General features: G+C 41.1%; 1 protein-coding gene across 5 annotated transcripts in view; it reads right to left on the reverse strand.

Moving 5' to 3' along the window:
• Positions 1-255: 255 nt before the first annotated feature.
• The window catches only part of RAB4A (RAB4A, member RAS oncogene family), a 33,165-nt gene continuing 8,133 nt past the window's right edge, over positions 256-25,287 (reverse strand). Inside the window, exons 2-8 of one of the 5 annotated variants that reach the window (XM_073999939.1) lie at positions 17,621-17,701; positions 15,388-15,502; positions 8,761-8,823; positions 7,031-7,147; positions 5,583-5,678; positions 1,702-1,838; positions 256-881 (exon numbers count right to left, since the gene is read on the reverse strand). In XM_073999939.1, coding sequence (XP_073856040.1) covers positions 1,723-1,838; positions 5,583-5,678; positions 7,031-7,147; positions 8,761-8,773 — 342 coding nt within the window. In that variant the 5' untranslated portion in view covers positions 8,774-8,823; positions 15,388-15,502; positions 17,621-17,701 and the 3' untranslated portion in view covers positions 256-881; positions 1,702-1,722. Of the gene's footprint in view, positions 882-1,701; positions 1,839-5,582; positions 5,679-7,030; positions 7,186-8,760; positions 8,824-15,387; positions 15,503-17,620; positions 17,702-25,287 lie in introns of all 5 variants that reach the window. The other 4 variants (XM_005539822.4, XM_073999969.1, XM_045391909.2 and 1 more) reach the window with 4 other exon arrangements.

A 25,287-nucleotide genomic window follows, 5' to 3' on the forward strand; every position in this document is an offset into this window, starting at 1 on the left:
CAAACAATGTGTTTTCTAGCAGGGAGACCAGACAGACCAGCAAACTGGAAATGGATGAGCGGCCCCAGCTTGCATGGTCTATTGTATTTTATCCACCGCTGAGAGAAGTGTTAGTAGCCCGGTAGGTTTGCGTAAAGGTACCAGAATCCTTAGTGCTAGTCTCATAGCCTAAAACAGAGCAGGTACTCCAGATATACTTCCTGAACTGACCTGGATGAAGAGGCTTTAAAATCAACAGAGCTGGACAGTATAAAGTTCACGGAAAAACTCCATTTTTCATTTTATTGTTTTTGGTATGTTAGTGAATGTCTACTGATCTAGTATTTCAAGTGTGGATCACGTAAACACCATGTAGAATGTAGTAAACAGAATTAAATAAGAAACACACTGGCTATCAATGCCAGAGTCTTTGAATATCAGGTCATAAATATAACCAATTGTGCAATATAACCAACATGATGAGAAGAGCACACCTCACAACTGACAATTTTAGTTCATATGATTAAAAAAAATAAAATCTGAAACTGCATTTAGTGCCACATTCTATCATATCATACATCAGATTCCATGCTGCGGAGCCGCACTGGGCTACAGGACATACAGTACATAGCATGTTTATAGCATGTTTATAGCATGTTTTAAACCGAAAGTGAAAGGGAAAATATGAAACAGAAAATTTTTACATACACATCTAACGGTGTTGTCCATTTAATTCGATTTATATGATTTGCTGTGCCACTTTGACCAGCTTGCAGAACACCCCAAATTCTCTTTTCCCCATAAAGATCTACTTCCATATAGAGTAGAAAAGGATGGTGGTAAAAAAACTTCAGGTTCTTCAGGTTCCAACGATTGTGTCCCAAATGCCACTGTATGAACACCTAAAAAATAATAAGAACAATGTCAAAATCTGCACAATTATAAATGCAAAAGTAAATACAGCTTAAAGCCTAAAAGAGAATTTGTGAATATCTCGTCTTTCAATACTTGTCTGTGTCTACTACATGATGTCGACTATAAATAAAATGTCCACTGTGGTAAATGGGAAAAAAGAAGAAGCTTTAAAAAGTTCAAGGGAGACATTTGTCAATTTCATAAATGGGTCTCCTGTTTTAGCAAAAGGCACATTCCTTTAGACCTCAATCAATCCAGGAAAGGCTCCTCACTGACATAAGGAATCAGGATATCTCACCCTCTCCCGTCAACCACCACCTGCCCTTCCTTTCTTTCTGAACAAGAACATGAGAATTTCCTATAGGGTGTAAATTCTTTCAGTTAGAACATCCAACTTTAACTTATGGGATAGTCTCCTTCTCTTTTTTTTTTTTTTTCCTGAGACTGTCTCACTTTATCACCCAGGCTGGAGTGCAGTGGTGCGATCTTGGCTTACTGCAACCTCTGCCTCCCAGGCTCAAGCAATTCTCCTAAGTTTCATGAGTAGCTGGGACTACAGGTGCATGCCACTATGCCTGGCTAATTTTTTGTATTTTGTAGAGATGGTGTTTCACCATGATGCCTAGGCTGGTCTCAAACTCCTGAACTAAAGCGACTGGCCCACCTCAGCCTCCCACAGTGCTGGAATTAGAGCCACTGGACCTGGCTGGGATCCTCTCTTTTTCATACTGCAGCTTCCCAAAGCTTTCACAGGCCTCTGCACTTCAGCTTGTCAGGAACTCAGGGCAGTGAGGTGTCCGAACCCACCTGTGCGCTCTCCCATGGCTCCTAACAACCACACTCCTGAGCATTCGGGGCCTGTGCGCGCCGCGGTGACCTCAGCTGTCTCAAGGCAGCATCTCCGTACTGAATACCCGAGCCCATTCTTTCTGGGTCCAGCTCACCTAAGGACCAAGCAAGTCTTCTTTAAAAAAAAGTTTTATGTTTCTGAGATCCCAAAAATAGATTAAAAAAAAAAAAAAAAAAAAAAAGCAAAGTACGGAACCCTGTGTATATATCCCACCACTCTGAATAAAGAGGAAAAAACAATTTACATGTTTGCTTGCACTGGCACAAAACGTCTCTAGCACGATACATAAGGAACGGCTGATTCGGAGGAGTTCTAGATGGCCGGGGACAGGAGGGGGTGGTAACAGCAGGACTTTCCACTGCATACTCTTTTATACTTCTTGAATTTCAAATTATGTGAATATATTATTTATATAAAATAATTTAAAATTAAATTACAAAGATACAATTTTTCACTTATCGGATGGGCCAAAAGTCCAAGTATGATGATACTACACACTGTGGACGTGGCTTTAGTGAAATAAGCCCATCACTAGGAGAAAATGTGACCACCTCTACACCAAGATCCCAAATGCTTATGTTCTCTGACCCAGCAATTCCACTTCTGCGTATCTGTCTGACACACAGACTCATGCACATGAAAAAAAAATATATATATATATATATATAAAAGTATTTACTGTAACATTACTTATAATAGCAAAATACTGGCAACAACCCAGATGTCCAAAGTAGACTGGCTACATAAATTATGGCAACACATACGTGAAATATAGGTTGAGTGGTCCTTATCCAAAATACTTGAAACCAGAAGTATTTTGGATTTTTTCAGATTTTGAAATATTTCCATTATACTTACCAGTTCAGCATCCCTAATCTGAAAATCTGAAATTTGAAGTGCTCCAATGAGCATTTCAGTGGCAATGTTGGCAATTAAAAAGTTTCAGATTTTGGAACATTTTGGATTAGGGATACTCAACCCATGTTATATATTACACACACACATTATGTATGACATTATGTGTTATATATATGTACATTAGGTATATGTATATACGGGAACTATACGCTGATTTGTCATGATTTATAGGTTATATAACAGTAAGTAAAAAAGCAAGGCGTGGTAGTCTATCATATATTTTGTATAAAAAAAGGGAAGAAAACAATGGTTTTTGAATGTATTACCCATTAAAAAAAATAAAAAGTACTGCTGAAGAATCCTAATTTATACCCTTATTTTTTTTAACCTAGAGGTACTTATGATTTTGATGATCTCAGAAAAAAACACATCTTGAAGACTGTATATGAGTTGCTCTATCTGATGTATTCAGGGATACAATATTAAAATAGCAAGGTCATGTAAATACAACCTCATGCTGAGCTTAGTAATACTCAACAGCAAGCCAACTGTAATGTTTATGTTACAGAGTCTTGGTTTTTGTACCAAGCTTAGTAATTTTTTTTTCTTTCTGATAAAAAAAAATACAAAAGGATGACGCATCCACTTCTGTTGAAACCCAGCCCTTCCAACTGGGCCCGACTCTCCTCCTTCCTCCTTTACCTAGCACCCTCCTTCTTCCCTGCCCTCTCCTTGCCCATTCTTCTCTCCGTTCCCCCTTTTTAAACATGCTGCAATTTCTCCCATCACCCACACCCCTGACTTTAAATTAACCCTTTGCACCCTACAGTGCCAGCCTGCGCTTCCTCAGGAGAGGAGTGGACACTCTGCTTGCTCACTTCCTACTTCTTCCTGACGGATGGCCAGCCATCTTCTACCTTCATAATTCTGCTGAAACTGTTCTTGATCAAATTGATCACTGACTTTCTATTCCCTATCCCAATGTGTGTTTTTCAGCTCAGTCTTAGCTTATGAGGCTTCCCTCTGTTACTATTCATTATGTACTGAACACTCCTTTGATTTACTTATAATTAGGGCTTAAGTGACACCCACATTCCCTTGATTTTCTTCACATATTTCTGACCATTTCCTTTTTCATCTTTTTTGTAGATTCCTCTTCCCCTGCTCATCCTTCATCTCCAGGGTTCTGTTGATCACTGCTCTCCTTAAACACTGTTCTCTGGATGATCACATTGCTTCCACAGTTTTAGCTGTTCCTATATATTGATGGTTCCCAAATTTATACTGCCAGCCAGGAACTCTTCCCCAAGCTTACTAGATAACTCCATGTGCATGTCCCAGTGTCACCACAAAGGCTGCACATTCGCAACAGAGCCATCTTTATTCCCTCACACTCCCTGCTTCTCCTCTGGCTCCACCGCATCTCTGTCCAGAGACCCCAGTGTGACAGCTGTGAGTCATCCTTGGTTCCTCCTCCCCTGCTGGCCCCTCCTGCTCACCCTGTCCCACCTAAGAACCAGTTGTCCTGTTCCACTATTGGACATATGAGTCATAAGATGCTACTGCCTAAATATATCTTAGATCCATCTCTCTCTCTCCATCTCTGCTTCCATATCCTTGTTAAAGCATTAATCAGTCATTTCTTACTAGGATTACTCAAAAATGCCTTATAACTGGTATCCTGGCCTCCAACCCTGTCCTCTCTTCAGTCTGTTTTCAACATAACTCCCTACATACATGACTTATCTCAGGTCACAACCCGATCACATCACCCACCTGCTGACAACCCACCACCTACAGCAGTGGTTCTCAACCTTGGATGAACATTAGAACCGCATGAGTGAACATTTAAAAACGCTGATGCCTCGACCATACTTCAGCCCAATTAATTCAGCGTCTCCAGAGGCAGAGCCTGGGATTAGAACTTTTAATGCATCTCAGTGACTCCAGTGCTCATCCAGGGTTGAGAATTGGTAATCTACAAGATAAAGTTCTAGATCCTTGATGAGGACTGGCTGGTTCCTGCCTTTCTTCAACCTTTTCTCCTGCTATTCTATCTTCCTCACTCCCTTTGCTGGCTCACTCTTCCTTATATTCTGAAAGCCTGAGCTCATCTAACACCTTCTCCTGGAAGCCCTCCCTGACACCTCCTCTATCCTCTGGCTGTGGCAGGTCCCCTTCTTCATGTTACCCTGAGCCTGTGCATCCCTCAATTACCACATCAGCCTCGTGATATTATAATTATCCTCTGACTGTCTCCCACGGAAGACAGTTTCTTGGGGGACAAGGGGTGTGATTTATTCATTTTTGTATCCCAGCATCTGACAAAGAATAGGCACTCAGATGTTTGAATGAATCAATTAAAAGGTGATGCCTATATATAGTTACTTTAGTAAATGACAATTACATAGTATTTTGTCAGCTGCCTACATTAGGATTATTTTGAATTATTTTAACTGAAGCAACAAACACAAAAATGAGGCATTTTATAATTGAGGCATGCTCAGTGAGCTTCAGAAATAAAATTACTCTGGACTCCATAGCTCCATGATGCCCGATCTGCAAAGATCAACACTACACCATGTACCTGTAACTCCCTTACACATGACCACTGGTCCAACAGAATTAGCATGCTGTTGACAGAGTGGACAAAGGCCTATTCTTCCTCCTTTTAGTGAAGGACCCAAGAAATACTATAATTCTAAATGCAAACACTCCCTGAAACCTTGACTACTCCTCCACAGCTGAGTTGGTGTGCCCATCCACCTTCATCACCATGGAAACCATCCTGATAAGGAAGGGCTTTCACCTCAGCCAGGAGAACATGACCTTTGAACCCATATGTGATGATTTTAGGTTGGCAGGTACAGAGAGAATAGTCTTTATTAAACCACTCCTGAAACTATTAATTAAAAGGTGATCTACTGAGCTAGAGTGTAAAATATGCAGAAGAAAATTTGACTAATGGAAAGGCTTTTACCTGATTCAATTTTGTTAAGTATTTTTCTTGCACACTGTACAAAAGCCTCTTCTACATTCTCCCCTGTTAGTGCACTTGTTTCCAAAAACATCAGCTCTAAAATGGACATCAAACAAAATAAAGTCATATTTAGAAGATGATAATTTTCACTTACTAAAAGTCTGTGCAGCATTCTCTTAGAAAAGCAGACAAAATATAATTTATAACCTCAAACCATATATTTCTGTCAATATAAAACCAATATATGTCGTTATGTGTTTTTTAAATGTTAGAAGAATTTCAGCACCGGACTGAAAAGTCACTGGAATCTTGTGCTAGCCCTTCACCTGGTGAAAGGCCTGAGCAAGCCACCAGGCTTCCCCAGCTGAGTGACCAGCCATCAGGAAGGAGCTGGCTCGCCAAAATGGCCCTGCCACTGATTTCAGGCAAAGTTGCAATGTCCTCCTTCAAACAATCTGAGTGTCACCACAAATATGACCTACAAGTGTTTACACTTTTTAGGGGACTATACTGCAGTTTGTCATACAGCCCATGAAGAGAGAGTACAGGAATCAGTATTCTTTCTGCCCACTAGAGTGGCTGTTCATCTCAGCAGAAAGGCCTGTTCTGCTTGCTCTCTCAGCAAACCACAGCCTCGCTAGCCTCTTGTATCCTCACTTGTAAAAATGAGTTTAGATGACATCTAAATTCCTTTTCATCTTTGTTAACATTCCAAACTTCTGATTTCTAAACAGTTTTTTAAAAACTGTCATGATGGCGTATGGATTTCTCTGTTTATTTTCTTAGCAAGAAACTAGTAAAGTTACAATATAATTTGGAATCTTAGAGTCCAATCAAATATTGATATTAGCATATTATAGTCTTTGGTTCTAAAAATTAAAGTTATTTAAAATGTCTGAATTTTTAAAAAATCATTCTCTTATCCATTAATAAAGCAACCATTAATTTTATGTGGCATTTTCACGTATTCTACATGGAAATTCAAAAAAGTTTCAAAGTCACCTATAACCAAATGACTTAAGTTTAGCAAATGAAGCCAATAAGCCAAGTATTTCTTCTGCTTCCCTTTCTATTTGGGCTAATACTTCACCAAATTTCCTTCAAAAGACATTAAAAAATAATGACATCATTTGGTTAGAGTCTTTAAAGATTATTGTTATAAATTTCACTTTAGCCCAAGATCTCTAATATTCAAAGACCTTCGACTGGAAAGTCATTACATAATGTTACTACATTTGCTTTTATCATTATAGTAACTTCTGCAGGCAGAATGCAATACACTAACAATATGCTAAACAGGTCTAATTTATAGTAAAAACAATTGGAAATTCCACATTTCCTAAATCTAGTTTGATCTCGAAATTCCAATATATGTTTTAAATTCAAAGAAATGCTTTTATCCTCAAATATGCCATTTGAAAAATAGTAAGAAGTAAAAGGTCACTTGCCATTTTCTTGAGCAAATCTGGAGGCTTCTAAGAAGGTAACTTCACGATCTGCATCCAGGTCCTTCTTGTTTCCACAAAGGATGATCACAATGTTCTGACTCGCTAGCATTCGGGCATCTGTTAACCAATTAGTAAGCGCATTGTAGGTTTCTCGGCTGCGTAATATAAGATTGTGAAAATAATACATGTATTTTATAAAACTAGCAACTCTTTCCAGTCATTCTCACTACTCACACCGCTTTTCAACATTTCAGGGTAATGGCACCAACACCTTTAAGGTAACTCAGACAACGTGAATACACCAAACATATACCATATCCACAGAGTTTGTTTCGTTTTGTTTCTGGTAAAATGAGACAGTAAGTCAGATATTTTGTCATTTTTTGTTTGCCCAGTCATGGAGCAAAAGGAAAGATATATTCCTTCATTCATTTGACATCTACTGAGCTCTTAGCATGTGCAAGGTATTAGACTGTGGTAGGCAAGATTTCATAGCTAACTGCTGCCACTTAATGAATCCTTGCAATGTGCCAGCACTTTGTTTTACAGAACTTTATCACACTGATTCTTTATAAGGATTCCATGACACAGACTGCCATTATTCTCCTTTTCCCTGAGAAATCCAAGGCCCAGAGAGATTAATTACGTTGCCCTAGGTCATACAGCAGCCAGTGGCAAAGCCAGGACTTGACCAGCTCTGTCTGGCTCCAGAACCAACTCTCAGACTTACTATTTTTGGCCCTCATGTGTCTAAGGACCGAGTTCTTCTCATGGCACTTTGCTAGCCTGACTGATGACTTCACACTTTAGCAGGCAGAGCCTTTCACTGCTGGGGCAAGTGCAGGAAGTGCTGGGCCAGAAACTGCCTGCTTCCTCTCAGAATGCCTGTCTCCAGGGACACAGATTGGAGGAGGGAAGCGGCTGACCGACAGCCTCTCACTGGACAGGTTCCTACCCAGAAAGGGCTCCCAGGTGATGCCATTTAGATGACGCGCTTCTGAGATAGTGCTACTCAGATCAGCGCTGTCGAATGGAATTTCCTCATGGATAGGAATGTTCTATAATCTGTTCTGATATGGTAGTCACCAGCCACGTGTAGCTACTGAGGACCTGAAATGTGGCCAGTGCAATCGAGGAACAGAATTTTTTATTTTATTTCAGTTAAATTGCCATATGTCACAAACAGCTACTATCTAAGTGCTTCACATTAACTAATTTAAATCTCCCAATGACCTCCTGAGGATCATGGGATTATTACTACCTCCATCTTACAGACAAGAAAACTAAGGCCCAGGCAGCTGAAGCAGCTGGCCCGAGAGGGTCACTCAGCTAGTGACTGCAACTGGGATTTGAACCAAGCAATCTCAGCCCAGCGTCTGTGTCCTCGCCCTCTCTCAACTCACTTCTAATAACTTACCGTACATAAAGCTTTGTGAACCTTAAGGAAAGTGTCCAAGCATCATGTCAAGAAACATAATGCAATAAGACAGATTGCTTCATCTACCTAAAACCTTACGAATACATTTCTCTGCATGGGAAAGCAGTGGTAGGGGCTTGTTCAAAGACCTCTGAGACCCCAGATGGAAGGGCTAAGGGGCTTCCTGGATGCCAGCCACACCACCGTCCCCAGACACACAAAGCACACACTGCACGGAAGGCACCTTGCCAAGACCAGCCTTTGGGCTGCAGGGCACTGAGCAGCCTCCTTCACCACGGGGAGCTGGCATTACCTGGTGATATCATAGACGAGGAGAGCCCCGGCCGCACCTCGGTAATAACTTCTCGTCACGGACCTGGAAGAATTACACTGGTTTTACTTTCAACCAATGGAGACCCTTTACCGTATCCCACCTTCCCATGAAAAAACACCCACACTTGCTCTGTAAACCACGGCACAGGGACAGACGCCGGTTTAAAAGAGAAATGATTCAAAGACACCTGAACATACGTGAGAGGGGTTACTCTGACTGAAATCACATCACCGTGACAAGTAGGAGATTCCTTCAAAGCGGATGCAGCTCTCTGATGGATGTCTCCTTTGAGAACCCCTAGCAGGGTGAGCTGTCTGCAGGCGGAAGCCAGCACCACCGCCTAGATGGTCACTAAGGGGCTCAGCAATCCACTCGCTTCTCTGTGGGCTCCTCATCTACCCCACTCCCTGGCACAGCTCTCTCCATCTCTTCCAGTTCTCGCCACCTCTCGGGGCGGTGGAATCCATAGTCACCATGGCCCTGCACCCATCTGCATCCCTGCCCCATCACCATGGGGAAACTGAGTGTGCCAGCATGTCATACCCACTCTCACATTCAAGAAGGCGTCTTTCGTTGAAGGCGTCTTTCGGTCACACGATTTCCCTTACATTGTCAATCTCTCCCTCTTTGCTAGATTTTTCCCATTAGTGGCCTGACACCTATAATCCCAGCACTTTAGGAGGCCCAAGAGGGAGGACTGCTTGAGCAGGAGTCTGAGACCAGCCTGGGTAAGACGAGAGACCCTGTCTTTATAAAAAATTAGCCAGGCATGGCAGTGCACACCTATAATCCCAGCTACTCAGGAGGCTGAGGCAGGAGGACTGCTTGAGCCCAGGAGTTCGAGGTGATCATGAGCTATGATCATGCCACTGCGCTCCAGCCTCGGCAACAGAAAAAAAAAAAAAAAAGCCAGGAGTTCAGGATTTTTCCTATTAGCAAAACAAAAATAAATTGGCTCTGGTACCGCCCATCTTAAAACACAAAACAGAAATATGCTGCACAATCTTTTCAGCTACTGTCCCACTGTCTGCTCTTCTCCACATCCAACTCTGTTTTCTTGAGACAGAGTTTCGCTCGTTACACCAGGCTATAGCGCAATAGCGCGATCTCAGCTCACTGCAACTTCACCTCCCAGGTTCAAGCAATTCTCCTGCCTCAGTCTCCCGAGTAGCTGGGATTACAGGCACCCGCCACCACGGGATTTCACCATGTTAGCCAGGCTGGTCTCAAACTCCTGACCTCAGATGATCCACCCACCTCTGCCTTCAAAAGTGCTGGGATTACAGGCGTGAGCCACCACGCCTGGCCCCACATCCAACTTTCTGAAAGAGCTGGCTTTACCTGCAGCTTCCTCTTCTTCACCTCCAACCTGGTATCTCTCTCTGCTACTCCCCAAAAGCCTGTCAAGATCCCCACCCTCTGTGCACCCGAAGCTCACTCAATCGCGCAGCCTCTGCGCCCTGCACTCCGCTAGTCTTCCTCCCGTGCACCAGCCACTTCTCTGGCTCTGGTCATTCTTCTGAATCTGCCCTGGGACTGCAATTCCCCAGAGCTGGGTCCTGGGCTCTCTTAACATTCGACTCAAATTTTGTCTCCAGCTCAGATCCAAGTGCTGCCTCTGTATCTCCATGAGACTGCCTGATAAACATGTCAAACTTAACATTTGCACAGCAGAACTCTTTTTGGTTCCACCCTCCAGGCCCGTCCTGGCCTAGCAAGAGGCATCACTACCCACCCTGTTTCTAAAGCAAATCAGCTCCACGTTCATCCTCAACTCCTGTCCACTTCCACATTCACTCCGCCTGCCTAGTCCGGTCTCCTAAACAGATCCTGTGTCTGCCTACGCTGCTGTCCCTGCTGCCACGTGTGGCCCACAGTCCATTCTCAGAGTAGCCCAACTCATCAAGGCCCACGACAGGACACACCCCTCACTGTACCTGGCCCTTTGGCCCCATTCTCTTCCCTGCTCCCAGCCCCTGCCACTCCCATCTGGGCTCGTCACACCGCTGGCTCTCCTTGTCCCTTGGGTCTCATTAACAGTCTCCTCGGCAATGTTCCCCAAGCACCCCCATCCAGTGGACCCCCTCTGTCTATCTCAGTGCGTTGTCTCCTGGGTGGCACCATCCTACTTGGTGGGATGCTCTGTCTCTGTCTCTGTGTTGGCTGCTGCCTCCCCTCCACGGAGCAGGGCTCTGCTGTCTCACTCACCAGAGGACCCCGGTCCCTAGCACAGGGCCTGGACAACTGCTAGCCAGACATTTCCAGAACTTAACTGTGGCCTAGTTTTAAAAAAACATATTTGGTCTTCATCCCAGGTTCCTGGCACAGAGGCCTAAACCCCTGTGATTTTCTTAATGATAAAGGTGTCTTTTGTAAGCCAAGGAGATAACTGTGGGAAGAGGAGCAGGCTAGAGAACCTTGGGATGGGGGCTGTGGCCGTGGGAGCCCTCGCCGTGTGTGGAGAGCGCTGGAACTTCTAGCCTCACCTCAGCCCTCTGGGGAGGAAAGAGGAGCTGGATGGAGATTGAGTCACTCATCAATGGACAAGGTTTTAATCAATCATGCCTATGTAAAAAAAAAAAAAAAAAAAACCCACAAAAAAACCAAAATGATGGGGTTCAGAGAGTTCCTGGGCTGGTGGTGGCATGGAGGTGCTGGGAGGGTGGCCCATCCCCATACCATGTCCTCCTGAGCATCTCCACTGGGCTGTGCCTGAATTGACACCTATCTAACAAACCAGTAAATGCCAGGAAAAATGTTTTTCCTGAGTTGTGTGAATCATTCTAAAGAATTCTCCAACCTGACAGGGATGTGAAGGATGGAGGGCGTGGGAACTGCCAGATCTGTAGTTGGCCAAGAAGTGCAGGAAGCCTGGGCACTACAGTGGTGACTGGCATCTGAAGTGGGGGTGGCAGTCTAGGAGACTAAGCCCTTAGCCTGGAGGGTCTCCATTAACTCTGGGTAGTGTCAGAAGTGAAGTATTGGACACCCAGTTGGTGTCAGAGAATCCAACTGGCTGGTGTGAAGAAAAACCCCATAGACTTGATGTCAGGAAAAAAAAAAAAAAGACACCACAGAAATGAACAGTGCCTATCCTTGGAGAACAAGGAAACCCTGGAGCTTGCAACAAACAAACAAACTTACTGATTATTACTTTGCTACTTGGAAAAGAAGAGCTACTTTTAAATGTTCTTTTTAGCTCTTAGTCAGGAAGCTTCAAACTCTTCATGTAGCTTGAAGCTTTTCCTCTCTGCCTTGAGACTGTTACCAGGAGAGGCACACGCTTTAAGGACTGGTGGTAGGTGCAGGTGCAGAGTGGACTGTTTGCTTCGCCCCCCCAACCTCCTAGGGCAGGGGGAAAGGCCTCGCTTCTTCACATCTATTAAGAGGCAGCGCCTTTCTATTCTTGCTCAGCAGGCACCTAGCTGCTAGAGGAAGAGGGAACTAACAGTTCTCTTCAAGATAAGCTATATCACATCTACTTCTTAAAATTTTACTTTCGGATTTATTTTACAACACTGTCTTTTGACAAATGGTTTCTTATATAAATTATTCAAGTAGACAAATGTACACATTTAAGAGTACTACTCTGAGGTGTTAAATTTTCTTACAAAAGTAATTTTAACCAACATAATACATGTGGATAGCTTTAAAGTGAAATGTTATGAAAAGTCTCTAAATTAAACACAGGTATCTCCTGCCTCACTCCTCTCTGGGAGCCTTACTCTCCACAAGCAAGGCGAGTTCTCTTTCTGGTAACTGGGTTTCCTTTAATTAAGTCATTAAAAGAGCACATACTGTACCCCTATGTGCTAGACACTATTCTGGGCACAGGGGAAACAAACAGAAAACTCAAAAATCCTTACACTCATGGATCTTATAGTTTCTTTCTTCTCACTTCTACAAAAGGTTTAGCAAACTGTGAATTTCAGAGCTGTTTCTTCCCGCTCTGACAAGAGTCGTGAGCTCACTTACAGACTCCTCACTTGTTCCCCCGGTCCTCCTGGAAGGGCAGTGCCATCACATCTTAGTCTTCCCTCACTGTCCCTCTAGACCTGTGCCATTCTGAGCTGGATCTTCCTGCTGGCTTCATTTTCCCCTTTCTCGGTTCATGCCCTTGTCCTGGTGAAGTATATCCTCCTAAACTTTCTAAGAAAGTACATTTCTAAGAAGTCTCTAAGAAAGATAATCTTGGCTTCCTGCTCATTCTTGCACATCTGTTGGTATTCAGCCTTTACTCGCACAGTTACAGTTTGGCTAAGTTTAGAATTTTAGGTTGAAGAATTATTTCACCCTGAGTTTTGAAGGCAATACTTCCATTTCTTTTAGCCTCCAATGTTGCTGTGGCAGGGTTCAAAGCAATTCCATTTCTCACACTGTATATGTGGCTGCTTTTTCCCTCTTGGAACCTTTTTGGTCTCCTTTACTTCATCTCTGGTGTTCTGAAATTTCACATGACATGCTCTGGTCTGGACTTTTTCCTTACTATGTTTGATTTTAGGTGGGCCAATTAATCTGGAATCTCATTCCTTCAGTGAAACGTTTTCTTCTATTGTTTCCTCTGCTCTTCTCTCTTCTGGAACTCCTAATAGTCAGGCATTGCATCTTCTGGATTAATTCTGAATGATTCTTTACGTCATCTCTCCCATTTTTCACTATGAGTTTACTTATTATTCTGATTGCTCTTTTTAAGTATGACTTTGTTTCTATTACTTACTTCAATGCAATCTCTGCTCTTCTTTCTGAGGATACTGTGGTTTTAGTGTGATTTTCTTATTCCCTGAAAGTTCTAGCTTCTTTACTTTGAGCTCTTTCTTTTGCTGTAGAAACTTTCTTCAAATTTCTGCCTGATCATTAAGAGCAAGGAATGAAAAAGTCTAAAAGCAGCTCTTTATGTGTGGGTGAAGCGGGTGGGCTTGGAGGGTTTCACTGTCAGATGACTGGATAGAGATGGGGCTGTTTCTCTGGGAAAGCAAAACACAGTACCTTCAAGTCTTTCCTTTCCGACTATTCATTTTTCTAGAGAAGGCTCTTTTCTCTTTTCTCCTATGTGGGACATACACACCTGGCTGCCAGTGACCAGGGAAGAGGTGGGCGGCAGGGGGCGGTGGGGGGGCGGTTGGGGGCCAGAGGCTTTCACTTTCACTTAATTTCCCTCTTTTCAGGCCTGACCCCGTGCCCTCAGGTGGGCCTTATGACCTTGAGTCTAGACCCCATTTCAACGTAAAAGACTGAACCTCTTATTTCGTGTGTAAACATGAACCTCTGTAACGTCTACCTCCTGTAGAACCTGATGCTTCCAAATGCTGACCTTTTCTGGGACTCCGGAGGAAGAAATGGCTTCCCCCATTACAGCACTTAAGGCAGAGCTCCTTCTGCTGTCACAGCACCATCTACTTCCTATCTTTAAGAAATTTTTTGGAAATCTCTCAACCATAATTGTGCACTCTCTCAATCTTGGCCTTTTTGTATTAATTCAATTTCAGTTACTTAATAGATATTTCAGTGGGGTTCTGAGAAGGAAAAGGCATACATGTCTAATTGAATCCACCGTGTTTAATCAATGCTTCCAGAAAAATGATGGTGATTAAAGGTGGTTATGGTATTTTTGAAGCAATTATTGAACTTCAATTACTTAATTTTTGAGACAGAGTTTTGTTCTTGTTGCCCAGGCTGGACTACAATGGCATGATTTCAGCTCACTGCAACCTCCACTTCCCAGGTTCAAGCGATTTTCCTGCCTCAGCCTCCAGAGTAGCTGGGATTACAGGCACCTGCCGCCACGTCCAGCTAATTATTTTTATTTTTAGTAGAGAAGGGGTTATACCATGTTGGCCAGGCTGGTCTTGAACTCCTGACCTCAGGTGAGGAAGTCTACCTCGGCCTCCCAAAGTGCTGGGATTACAGGCATGAGCCACTGTGCCCGGCCAAACTTCAATTATTTAATATAAGATATATACTCAACTTTAAGTGAAACGTTTACAAATGGGGTGGATTTCACTGAATTATAAAACTATCTGCTCTGACTGTGCATCTGTGCAAAAAACACAACTGAAATATTCATCTATTTTCTTACTTTAGTAGTTACAGAATACTAAACATGTAACCTCATTTGCAGTGCTGAAGTCATTCTGAGCCTCAATTATGACCCTATTGTAATAAAAGTGTGGAGAGAATATTTTGTGGAGTGTGTATCAAACATCAGAACATGCTCTAGTTAATGTAAAACAAAACAAACCCTCACAAGAGGTTTTAAAAAGTTCTTCTTTAAAAAAGGAACACAGAAAAACAAGCTTGTGCTTTGATGTGAATCTAGAAACATACTGTACAATACACAGTGTCACATCCTCCTGAGAACGGGTCAGCCTCCGAATGATAATGCGGTTGCCTGGAAATCCTCCTGTATTCTTTAGTAATCCATGCTGCACAGAGCTAACCTGAATTTTAGCTGTCTTGTCAAGCAAAGTTTCCAAAAATGAAGTTTCTGAGATTAGGACAAGGAAGGGGTGTGTTGGGGAGGGGATGAGACCTTACATATTGAGAGAATATCATCAAGTATTTCAAATCAAATTTTCAAATATTTTTATTAAGTTAGAGAAAAGCTACCTGAATCGTTCTTGTCCTGCTGTATCCCATATTTGTAACTTTACATATTTACCACCAACATTTATTATCTTTGAACCAAATTCCACTCCTATTGTATGATTTGAGTCATCTTTGACTAAAAAAGAAAAACAAGAACAGCATATTTAATTTTAGAACATTAACAGGCTTATAAATTTAAACAAGTGACACTAAAACCAAGAGTTACACCAATGGGGAATGGACGTTAGCCATTCATTTCTCCAACATTCCACTGAGAAGATGCATTTAGTTTAAAAGATAATACACATAGCCCCTATTCTCCAACAGACATAAAGATTTTTCTCAAAACCCCTAAACAAATCATACATTTAAAAACCTATGCCTGAAGGTAGCCCTGCCATACCCGAACCACATGCAATTGTGCGCTGTGAAGATGCTCACAGATGGCGACTGCTGACGTACCAGGTACCATTCTGAAGGGCGTAATGCCCAGTGACAGGTCTGGAACTCAGTAAGTAATGAGGTGGAGACAGTTTCAACTACTGTATTTGAATGGTTAAATATTCTAAAGAAATAACAGTGAATGGAAGGAAAAGCAGGGGAAAAGGGAAAAGGAGGAAAAAAATTGAACCAAAGAATAAACACCCTCCAACAAAGCCCAAAACACCCTCCAACAAAGCCCAAAACAAAACCCTATGCGATCTACAGGTGTTTGAGCTTTTATTAATTGTAGTGTTCTATGGAAATGATTTGGGATGAATTTGTTGGAGAAATTAGTACTATTTGAATGGGCAGGAGAGAGGCAAAATAAGTATTTTGCTAAACCCAGCGGGAATACACTGCCTATGAAAGAACATTTCGGTGATGATGAACAGATAAGCTAAAATTGAATATCATGGCTATACAGTCCATTGGCTAGTTTGTATTTTGTAATTGCAGAACAAAATTTAATTTTTCCAGGGATCAGGGATGCCACTTGGCAACTGGATTTATTATTCACAGGGCAGAAGGTGCATAAATGGTTACAGTGACTATGCTAGTCTGTTTCATGCCCAGACAGTATAGAACTAGTACGGAAATTCCATTAGGAGTAAACTACCAGGAAAAATGCAGAGTAAAATCCTTCAAAAAACAACAGCTAAAGGCCACGGGCATCCTGGTTACAAAGAGAGACCTTCCATTCATCACTGTTGTGAGGAGTTGTGGGGAGGACCATGCAGGGGAGTTCTCTGAGGAGGAGAGAATGATTACATAAGCTGAGTACTTGGCCCAGTACCCTCTGGGTATTCTTTTCTAAGACTATACCATGCAAAGTCTTGGCAACTTGTAAATAAACTATCCAGTGAATGAACACTTGCTAAATTCAGTAAGGACCAGTTCTGTGACTAAGACACACTGGGTCCATGTCACTAAACAAACAGGCTCCAACAAGCTCTTGGTTGATGAAAATGGAAGTAGCAGAGTAAATTTCTAGCATTTTATTCTTCTTCAAAGCTTTCCGCCAAGCCACCCCATACTGGCTCTTTCTCCTTTTTACCCACCACCTACAGTGTCTCACGTATACTTTCTTAAGATACACTTAATTAAAAAAGACATTCTGTTTTTGAGCCTTCACCCACCTGCCACCAACTAGACAGGTCTTTCTCCACAATTCTTTCCATTATTATAAAAGCATTTTTTTTTTTAAATTTTAAGGGCCTTTCAAACCTACAGTCTTCTACAGCTTTCCAAGGTCTCACATGGTTTGAAATAAAAAATTCAACCTCCCTTACCAAAACAGCGAAGGTTGATGGTAAAAGATGGGCTGTGTGGTCAAGAGGTCTGTTCCTGGCCTATAAAACAGAATTGATGACAGCAACTGCCTTAACTGCCTTAACTACAATACAAGCCCACTATGAGGACCAAATGTTGTTATTTTATCCAAAATGTATGCCTAGAGTTTCTCTGGCCGCTCTGTCAGGAAATGGGATTCCTGCCAGAGAACCCCTTTGCTATCTTCAATATCACTATAAGATCTCTCAGCATTTGGAAAATGTACAGTGTAAGTAATCATATATTGAACCATTGTTAAACTGAAATTCTAACTTAATAAAAAATCACATCACCCAAAGTTTAATAACATAACCCTTCAACGTACTTTCAAACTATTACTTTTTTCCTCTGAAAAAAGTTTAAGTTTTACTGTAAACAAATCTGAGCAAGAGAGGGCTCTCAGAAGACATGCATGGGAGAATGACCATTTGATGACACTTACATTTTTTTTCAATAAACTGATGAAGTAAGCAAGATTTGCCAGTTCCTGCATTTCCAATAACCAAGAACTTAAACAAAAAATCTGAAAGATAAAAAGAGACTGTGAAAATAACTTCAAAATGGTGCTGTGAATTTCTTCTTAGATCATGATCATAAAATTTAGTATCTTAGTTGTTAATATAACAGGAAAAAGAGGTAACTGAGTACCTTGTGAAATGACAATATACGTGTTGACTTACCTTCTGACATTTAAGGATTTTAGATATTTGGCTGACATGTAAAGTCAGTGGTTTTCCAAACTGTGCTCTCTGAATAATTACTTTGCAAGCTGAAAGTTTGAAAACTACTGTTGGAATGAATAAAACTTGTCCCTCTGCTAGCCACCATTCAAAGAAATATGCATATTCAGTTGGCAGCAAACTTAGTTTAGAAATTTCAAGTGTTTTCTGTACAAAACAGTAAGCCTGGTAGACTTTGAAGAGTCTACTTCTTTCTTCTTTTTAAAAAGCAGGGGAAAAGGGAAAAGGAGGAAAAAAATAAGTTTTGTCTGCACTTGCAGATTTATGTGGTCTTGCTTCTTTTCCCTCATCTGTAATTTGTTAGCAGCATAAGCCATGTTTAGATCAGCACTTCAAGTGTGAAATTTGTCTGATTCAATGACAAACTGAATAATTTCTTCTTTACACATAGTAATACATTCAATTTGGGATATTATTTTTTATAAAATGGAAGTAAAGGATTTCCAAAGAGAAATTGTTAATTAGCATGATGTAGTATAGGTAAACTTCATATTACCCATATTAATTCACTTTGTTTTTTGTGTTATCAAAGAACCGTACGTAGTTCTGCATAGCTTAGGAGCTGAGGAGCTCGGGAGCACCAGAACACCAACTCCCTCCCCATTTCACTCAGCTGCTAAGTCCACTCCCTACCCTTGCTCCTGACCCACCACTGCTAATCTCCACTGCTGCCTGACTCCTTCTGTGGTCTCAAAGGCTCTGCTCTGTATTCCTGGCTCCCCTGTTTGTACCTTTGAAAGTGTCACCTCCACACTCTTTTCCAGATCAGACCAAGCACTTCCTCCTCAATTAAGCTCCAAGAGTGTGTTCCTTTACTGATGCTTGGCCTAGCTCTGTCACCTGTTTCTTAAGAACTATGTTAATCACCACTGAGAGATGAAGCCTATTCAACCTCTCATAATATTCACACGGTTACAGGCAATCAAACTAAAAATAACGTTATTAGAATTTTGTTGGCATTAAAAAATTCCAGGCTAAGCGCGTTGGCTCACAACTGTAATACCAGCACTTTGGAAGGTTAAGGAGGGAGGACTACTTGAGCCCAGGAGTTCAAGGTCACCCTGGGCAACATATGAAATTCTGTTCCTAAAAAAAATAAAAATAAAAAACTTAGCTGGGTGTGGTAGCACGCACCTGTAGTCCCAGCTACTTGCGAGGCTGAGGAGGGTACACACCTGAGTGCAGGGGTTCAAGGCTGCAACGAGTTAGGATCACACCACTACACCCCAGCTTGGGTGACAGAGCACTCTGTCTGTAAACTAATTTATTCAATGGATAGGTTAAAGAGTAAAATGGGGCCAGGCGCGGTGGCTCAAGCCTGTAATCCCAGCACTTTGGGAGGCCGAGACGGGCGGATCACGAGGTCAGGAGATTGAGACCATCCTGGCTAACATGGTGAAACCCCGTCTCTACTAAAATATACAAAAAAAAAAAAACTAGCCGGGCGAGGTGGCGGGCGCCTGTGGTCCCAGCTACTCGGGAGGCTGAGGCAGGAGAATGGCGTAAACCCAGGAGGCGGAGCTTGCAGTGAGCTGAGATCCGGCCACTGCACTCCAGCCTGGGCGAGAGAGCAAGACTCCGTCTCAAAAAAAAAAAAAAAAAAAAAAAAAAAAAAAAAAAGAGTAAAATGGACAAAACGGAGGAGAGAATTAGTGAATCAGAATAAAACCTGGAGATTTCAGTAGGCTGTACCGAGAGCTGAGGACAGAACATATAAAAGAACTCAAGAGACATGGAGGATTGGAGGAAAATATCTAACATGAGTCTAACAGGAATTTTAAAATTAAAAAAATAAGAGAATGAGGGTATACCGAGAGACTACATTTAAAGAAATAATGGCTGAGAATTTTATAGAATTAAAATTAAAGGATTGTTCAAATAAAAAATAACTCTGAACCATGAGAAGAATAAATAAGGATAAACCTACACATAAATACGTAATTGTGAAACTGCAGAATAAACACGAAGACTGTAAAAGCAATAAGAAAGAAAGGAAAAAAGGCTTATAAAGAGACTAGGTATCTTGATTCCAAAGGTCCAAAAACAACGGGGTACTATCCTCACACAGCTGAGAAGAGGGGCAACACTGTTGCACTTGATGTGCAAAAAAATTACCCTTAAAGCCTAGGTGGTCTTCCACTTCCAGGACAATGGAGTAGAAGAACTTTTTCCTATTTTTCTCACTAAGAACAACTAAAAACCCTAGAAAAAGATGGGCGTGATGGCTCATGCCTGTAATCCCAGCACTTTGGGAGACCGAGGCAGGTGGATCACCTGAGTCAGGAGTTCGAGACCAGCCTGGCCAACAGCAAAACCCTGTCTCTACTAAAAGTACAAAAATGAGGCAGGCGTGGTGATGGGTGCCTGTAATCCCAGCTACTCAGAAGGCTGAGGCAGGAGAATCGCTGGAACCTGGGAGGTGGATTGCAATGGGCCGAGATTGTGCCACTGCACTCCAGCCTGGGAGACAGAACAAAACTCCGTTCAAAACAAAACAAAACAAAACAAAACAAAACAAAACAAAAACCACCCTAGAAAAGAAATAGAAAAGACTCTGAGGCCAGGCGCAGTGGCTCATGCCTGTAATCCCTACACTTTGGGAGGCTGAGACAGGCGGATCACCTGAGGTCAGGAGTTCAAGATCAGCCTGGCCAACACAATGAAACCCTGTCTCTACTAACAATCTTTTAAAAATTTAAAAAAATTAGTCGGGCATGGTGGAGAGCACCTGTAATCCCAGCTACTCAGGAGGCTGAGGCAGGAGAATCGCTTGAACCTGGGAGGCAGAGGTTGCAGTGAAGCAAGATTGCGCCACTGCACTCCAGCCTGGGCAGCAAGAGTGAAACTCCGTCTCAAAAAAAAAAAAAAAAAAAAAAAAGACTCTGAAAGGGTGGAGCAATAGAAGGCCAGTGTACCAGAGATTTCAGTGTACCAGGGATTTCAGGGCCCAAGGAATGATTTGGAAGGAAGTTTCCTGGGTTCTTTTTGCCTCTTATATCCTAGGCTTGGAGCAGAACAAGCTGGCAACCCAGAAATGCCAATGGATGCAGACAAAAAAAAGTCCTAGCGAAAGCCTGCTCTCTGTAGCCATGGGACCAAAAAAGGGGCAGCCAAGCAAGAGAGAGGAAAACTCTGCCACAATAATGACTCTATTCTAGCCAAGTACCACAGCAAAAACTACGGTCCAACCTGTACCCATGCCAACGAAGGCCGAATGGGGAGCCTAAACTTCCACCCTTGCAAGGCTACACCCAAGCGTATCAATATTCCCATAAAGATGGTGTCAGAGAAGATCAAGTAGGGAGCTAGGGCTTTCATCTCTGCTGGCTGGGTAATGAGCTCTTCTGTGTCCCCGCCACAGTGTCAGTGGAGGTCACCAGGGAAAGGGGGATGAGAACATTCTAATCCTTACCCAGCAGTAACAAGATGAATTCCTCTCATGTGTCAATGGAAGCAAGTGGGGAATCTGAACTTCTAGATTCCAGAATCCAGACATGATGGCAGTGATCAGGTAGTGTCCAAGACAGGAAGACAATTAAAAGACTTAAATAAAGATCTAAAGTCCTATAACAAAATAGAAAAATATCCAGGTTTCAGTTGAAAACTCATCATACCAAGAACCAGGAAGACCTCAAACTGAAAGAAAAAAGGTAACAGACATATTCCTATATCAAGATGACAAATGTTAGAATTATCTGACAAAGATTTTAAAGCAGCCATCATAAAAATGTTCCAACAAGTAACACAAACATGCTTGAAATAAATGAAAAAATTAGAAATCATCAGCAAAGAACTAGAAAGTCTCAGCAAAGAACTAGAAGATACACAGAAGAACCAACCAGAAATTTTAAAACAGAAAAATAAAACTACCAAAATAAAAGTTCAGTTGATCGGCTTGACAGCAGAATGGAAGTGACAGGAAAGAATCAGTGAACTAGATGACAAAATGATAAAGTATCCAATCTGAACAACAAAGAATAAAAGGCTGAAATAAATAAACAGAGCCTCAAAGGCCTGGTGACAATAAAAAAGATCTAACATTCATGTCACTGGAGTCCTGGAAGGAGAGGACAAAGAGCAAGTGACTGAAAAAAGCACTCCAAGAAATAGCACTGAAAACTTAAATTTGGTGAGAGATATCAATCTACAGATTTGAAATGATGAATGAACCCAAACAGGATAAACCCAAACAAGTCTGTGACAAGATCATAACTAAATTTCTGAAAACTGAAGAGAAATAAAAAGTCTTAAAGGTAGCCAGAGAAAAACGATACTGTATCTACAAGAGAAATACAATTCAAATAACAGCAGATTTGTCATCTGAAGCCAGGGAGGCCATAAGAGAGTGATTGTATTTTTCAAGTGCTCAAAGAAAGAAAACCTTTCAACCCAGAACCCTATGTCCTGTGAAACTATTTTTCTGGAATAAAGGGTAAATGAAGACATTCTCTGATTTAAAAAAAAAAATTAACAGAATTTATCACCAAGAAATCTGCCTGCAAAAGAACAGCTAAAGGAATTTCTCTGAACAGGAAGAAAATGATAAAAGAAGGAATCTTGGAACATCAGAGTGGAAGAAAGAACACGGAAAGCAAAAATATGGGCAAATACAATAAGGCTTTCCTTCTTATCTTGAGTCTTCTTCATTATGTTTAACTGTTTAAGAAAAATAGTATTATCTATATGATTCTAAAATATGTAAAGGAAATACTTAAGACAATTAAAACAAGACAGGATAAAAAGATGAAAGTAGTGAACTATGATATATATATATATAACTATGATAAGTTATATATATATATAAAGTAAGACAGAGTGACCACTGAAACAGCCATGAGCAGAGATACATTCAAAAACACTCTTGGTAAATCAAACAGAATTCTTTAAAAACGGCCAGTCAAGGCAGGCTGGAAAAGAAAACTGAGAAATAAAATGGCAAACCTGAGTCATACAATATCAATAATTATATTAAATGTAAAAGGAATAAATACACCAATTAAATGACAAAGATTGGAAGACTGACTTAAAAAGCATGACCTAATCATACACCATCTACAAGAAACTCACTTCAGTTATAATGATATGGACTGCTGAAAGAATGGAAAAGGATATATCATGCAAACATTAATCAAAGAAAAACAGGGCTGGCTGTATTAATATCATATAGACTTCAGAACAAAGAAAATAACCAGAGACAGGGCCATTACATAACTATTAATACATAAGGGTAAAGCCACCAATAAGATATAGGTATCTTGAACATGTATATGCCAAACGGCTGTAAAATATGTCAAGCAAAAACTAACAGAATTAAAAGGACAGACAAACCCACCATTATAGCCCGAGATTTTAACGCTAAGTAAAATGTTAACTGGATGGTTGGCAGTTTCTTATAAAACTAAACATTTAAGTACCATATGATTCAGCAACTGCACTCCTAGACATTCATCTCGGAGAAATGAAGACTTTGTGTCATATAAAACCCTGTATATGAATGTTTATGGCAGTTGTATTGGTATAGCCCCAAACTGGAAACAACCCAGATGTTCTTTAACAGGTAAATTGTTAGACAATCTTTGGTACACTCATAACAAGGAATGCTACTCAGCAATAACAAGGATTAAATTGTCAACACATGCAATAACCTGGATGTATCTCCAGAGAATTATACTGAGTGAAAAAGTCAATCCCAAAAAATTGCAAGTGCAAGATTCCATTTATATAACATTCTTAAAATGACAAAACTATAGAAATGGAGAATAGATTCGTGGTTGCCAAAGGTTAAGGGAAATGTGGTGATAGGAAGGAAGTCTGTGCCTATAAAAGGGCAACAGGAGAGATCTTTGTGGTGATGGAAGTGTCCCGGATCTGTGTCAACGTCAATATCCTAGTTGTGATATTCTGCAATAATTTTGTAAGTTTTTCCCATTGGAGAAAACTAGGAAAAGGGTGCATGAGAACTCCGTATTTTTTCTTACAACTATATGAATCTACAATGATCTCAAAATAGAAAGCTTAACTGAAAAAAAAAAAATTATATTATCAGACAATGACTCTGTAAGTTTACTATGCACAGTCCCCAAACTGGAAGAATTAGCAAAGGATTCAAGAAGGAAACAATACCAGAAGGAAGGAGTAGCAGAAAAGCAGCTGAACTGTCTATTAATTCTTTTTCTGTGTGGTGATACATGTATTTAGATAACACAGATAATACTATATGGACGATGAATTATTCCTTGGTAGATGATGAGAATCCAACTTCAGGAGGAGTTTCAGTTAGTGCTGAATTACCTGGATCTCACAGAAATCATTCTGGCAGGAATGTATGGCATTATGTTCTCTCAGAGTGTTCAACATTTGCTGGTTTGCAGCAATGATGATCTCACTCATCATGACTCCATATCAAAATATGGCAGAATCTGTACTAGTTTTATGGGTTTATTTTGCATTTTTAATCTGTGGTTTTCTCTTTCTTTTTCCTTGCTTAACAGTGGATGACATATATATAGCATACCAAGTGTATGTTTTATATGTTAAGTGTATAGTGCTTAACAACTACAGAAAGGCTTAACAGGAACAGGTGAATAGCCATATTACAGAGTAATTAATGAAGGGAAAATGCCTATGTAGGTTATATAAGATAACTAAATGTGAATTGGTTAAATAATTGTGTCCACCTAAATTAGATTTGGTGTTTATTATAGTGAACGTTAACTTGAGGGCTCAAACTCACGATAAATTTTTCTCGTTCAGTTTATGATAATTACATTCACCTGATGAGGGTTTCCTACAGAATGAATTAAGCTTGAAGGGAAAGACCACACCCCAAAGCAGAAAATCTAAAACAGATACATCCTACTAATGTACTTTTAACTTTCCACATGAAATGTCAAATGAGATGACAGGAAAGGTATCAAATAATTAGAATTCAATCTTGGGCAAATGTCAGCCATTCAGGAACACAGACAAAATAAAGACTAGGAAAAAATGGCCTCCTACCCACTGAAATAGCAAACATAAAGCCAAAAAAGATTAACTCTACAGGAGACACCTCATTTGGAATTGACTGACTTGTTTCACATTCACTTCAAACAGCACTATTACCTAATGCCCCAAACTGCAGCAGATCAAAGGTATATACTGAAGTAGGACTGTGAACTACAGGCACAAAGGCAGATGGGGACAGCAGGGCATGAGCTAGAAAGTGACCATAATAGCACAGCACATTTTGTGCAGCAGTTGATAGTCAAGGATGACCTTGAGTGTTCAAGAAAATTAAGCTATATTCAGCAGACAAGATGACCTCTGCCTTCCTAGTTTTTTCCCCAAGCAATGGTCTTGCTTTCGAGATTTCCAAAGGTCAGAAAGG

This window comes from Macaca fascicularis, chromosome 1 (genome assembly GCF_037993035.2).
Source record: "Macaca fascicularis isolate 582-1 chromosome 1, T2T-MFA8v1.1".
Classification (NCBI taxonomy): domain Eukaryota; kingdom Metazoa; phylum Chordata; class Mammalia; order Primates; family Cercopithecidae; genus Macaca; species Macaca fascicularis.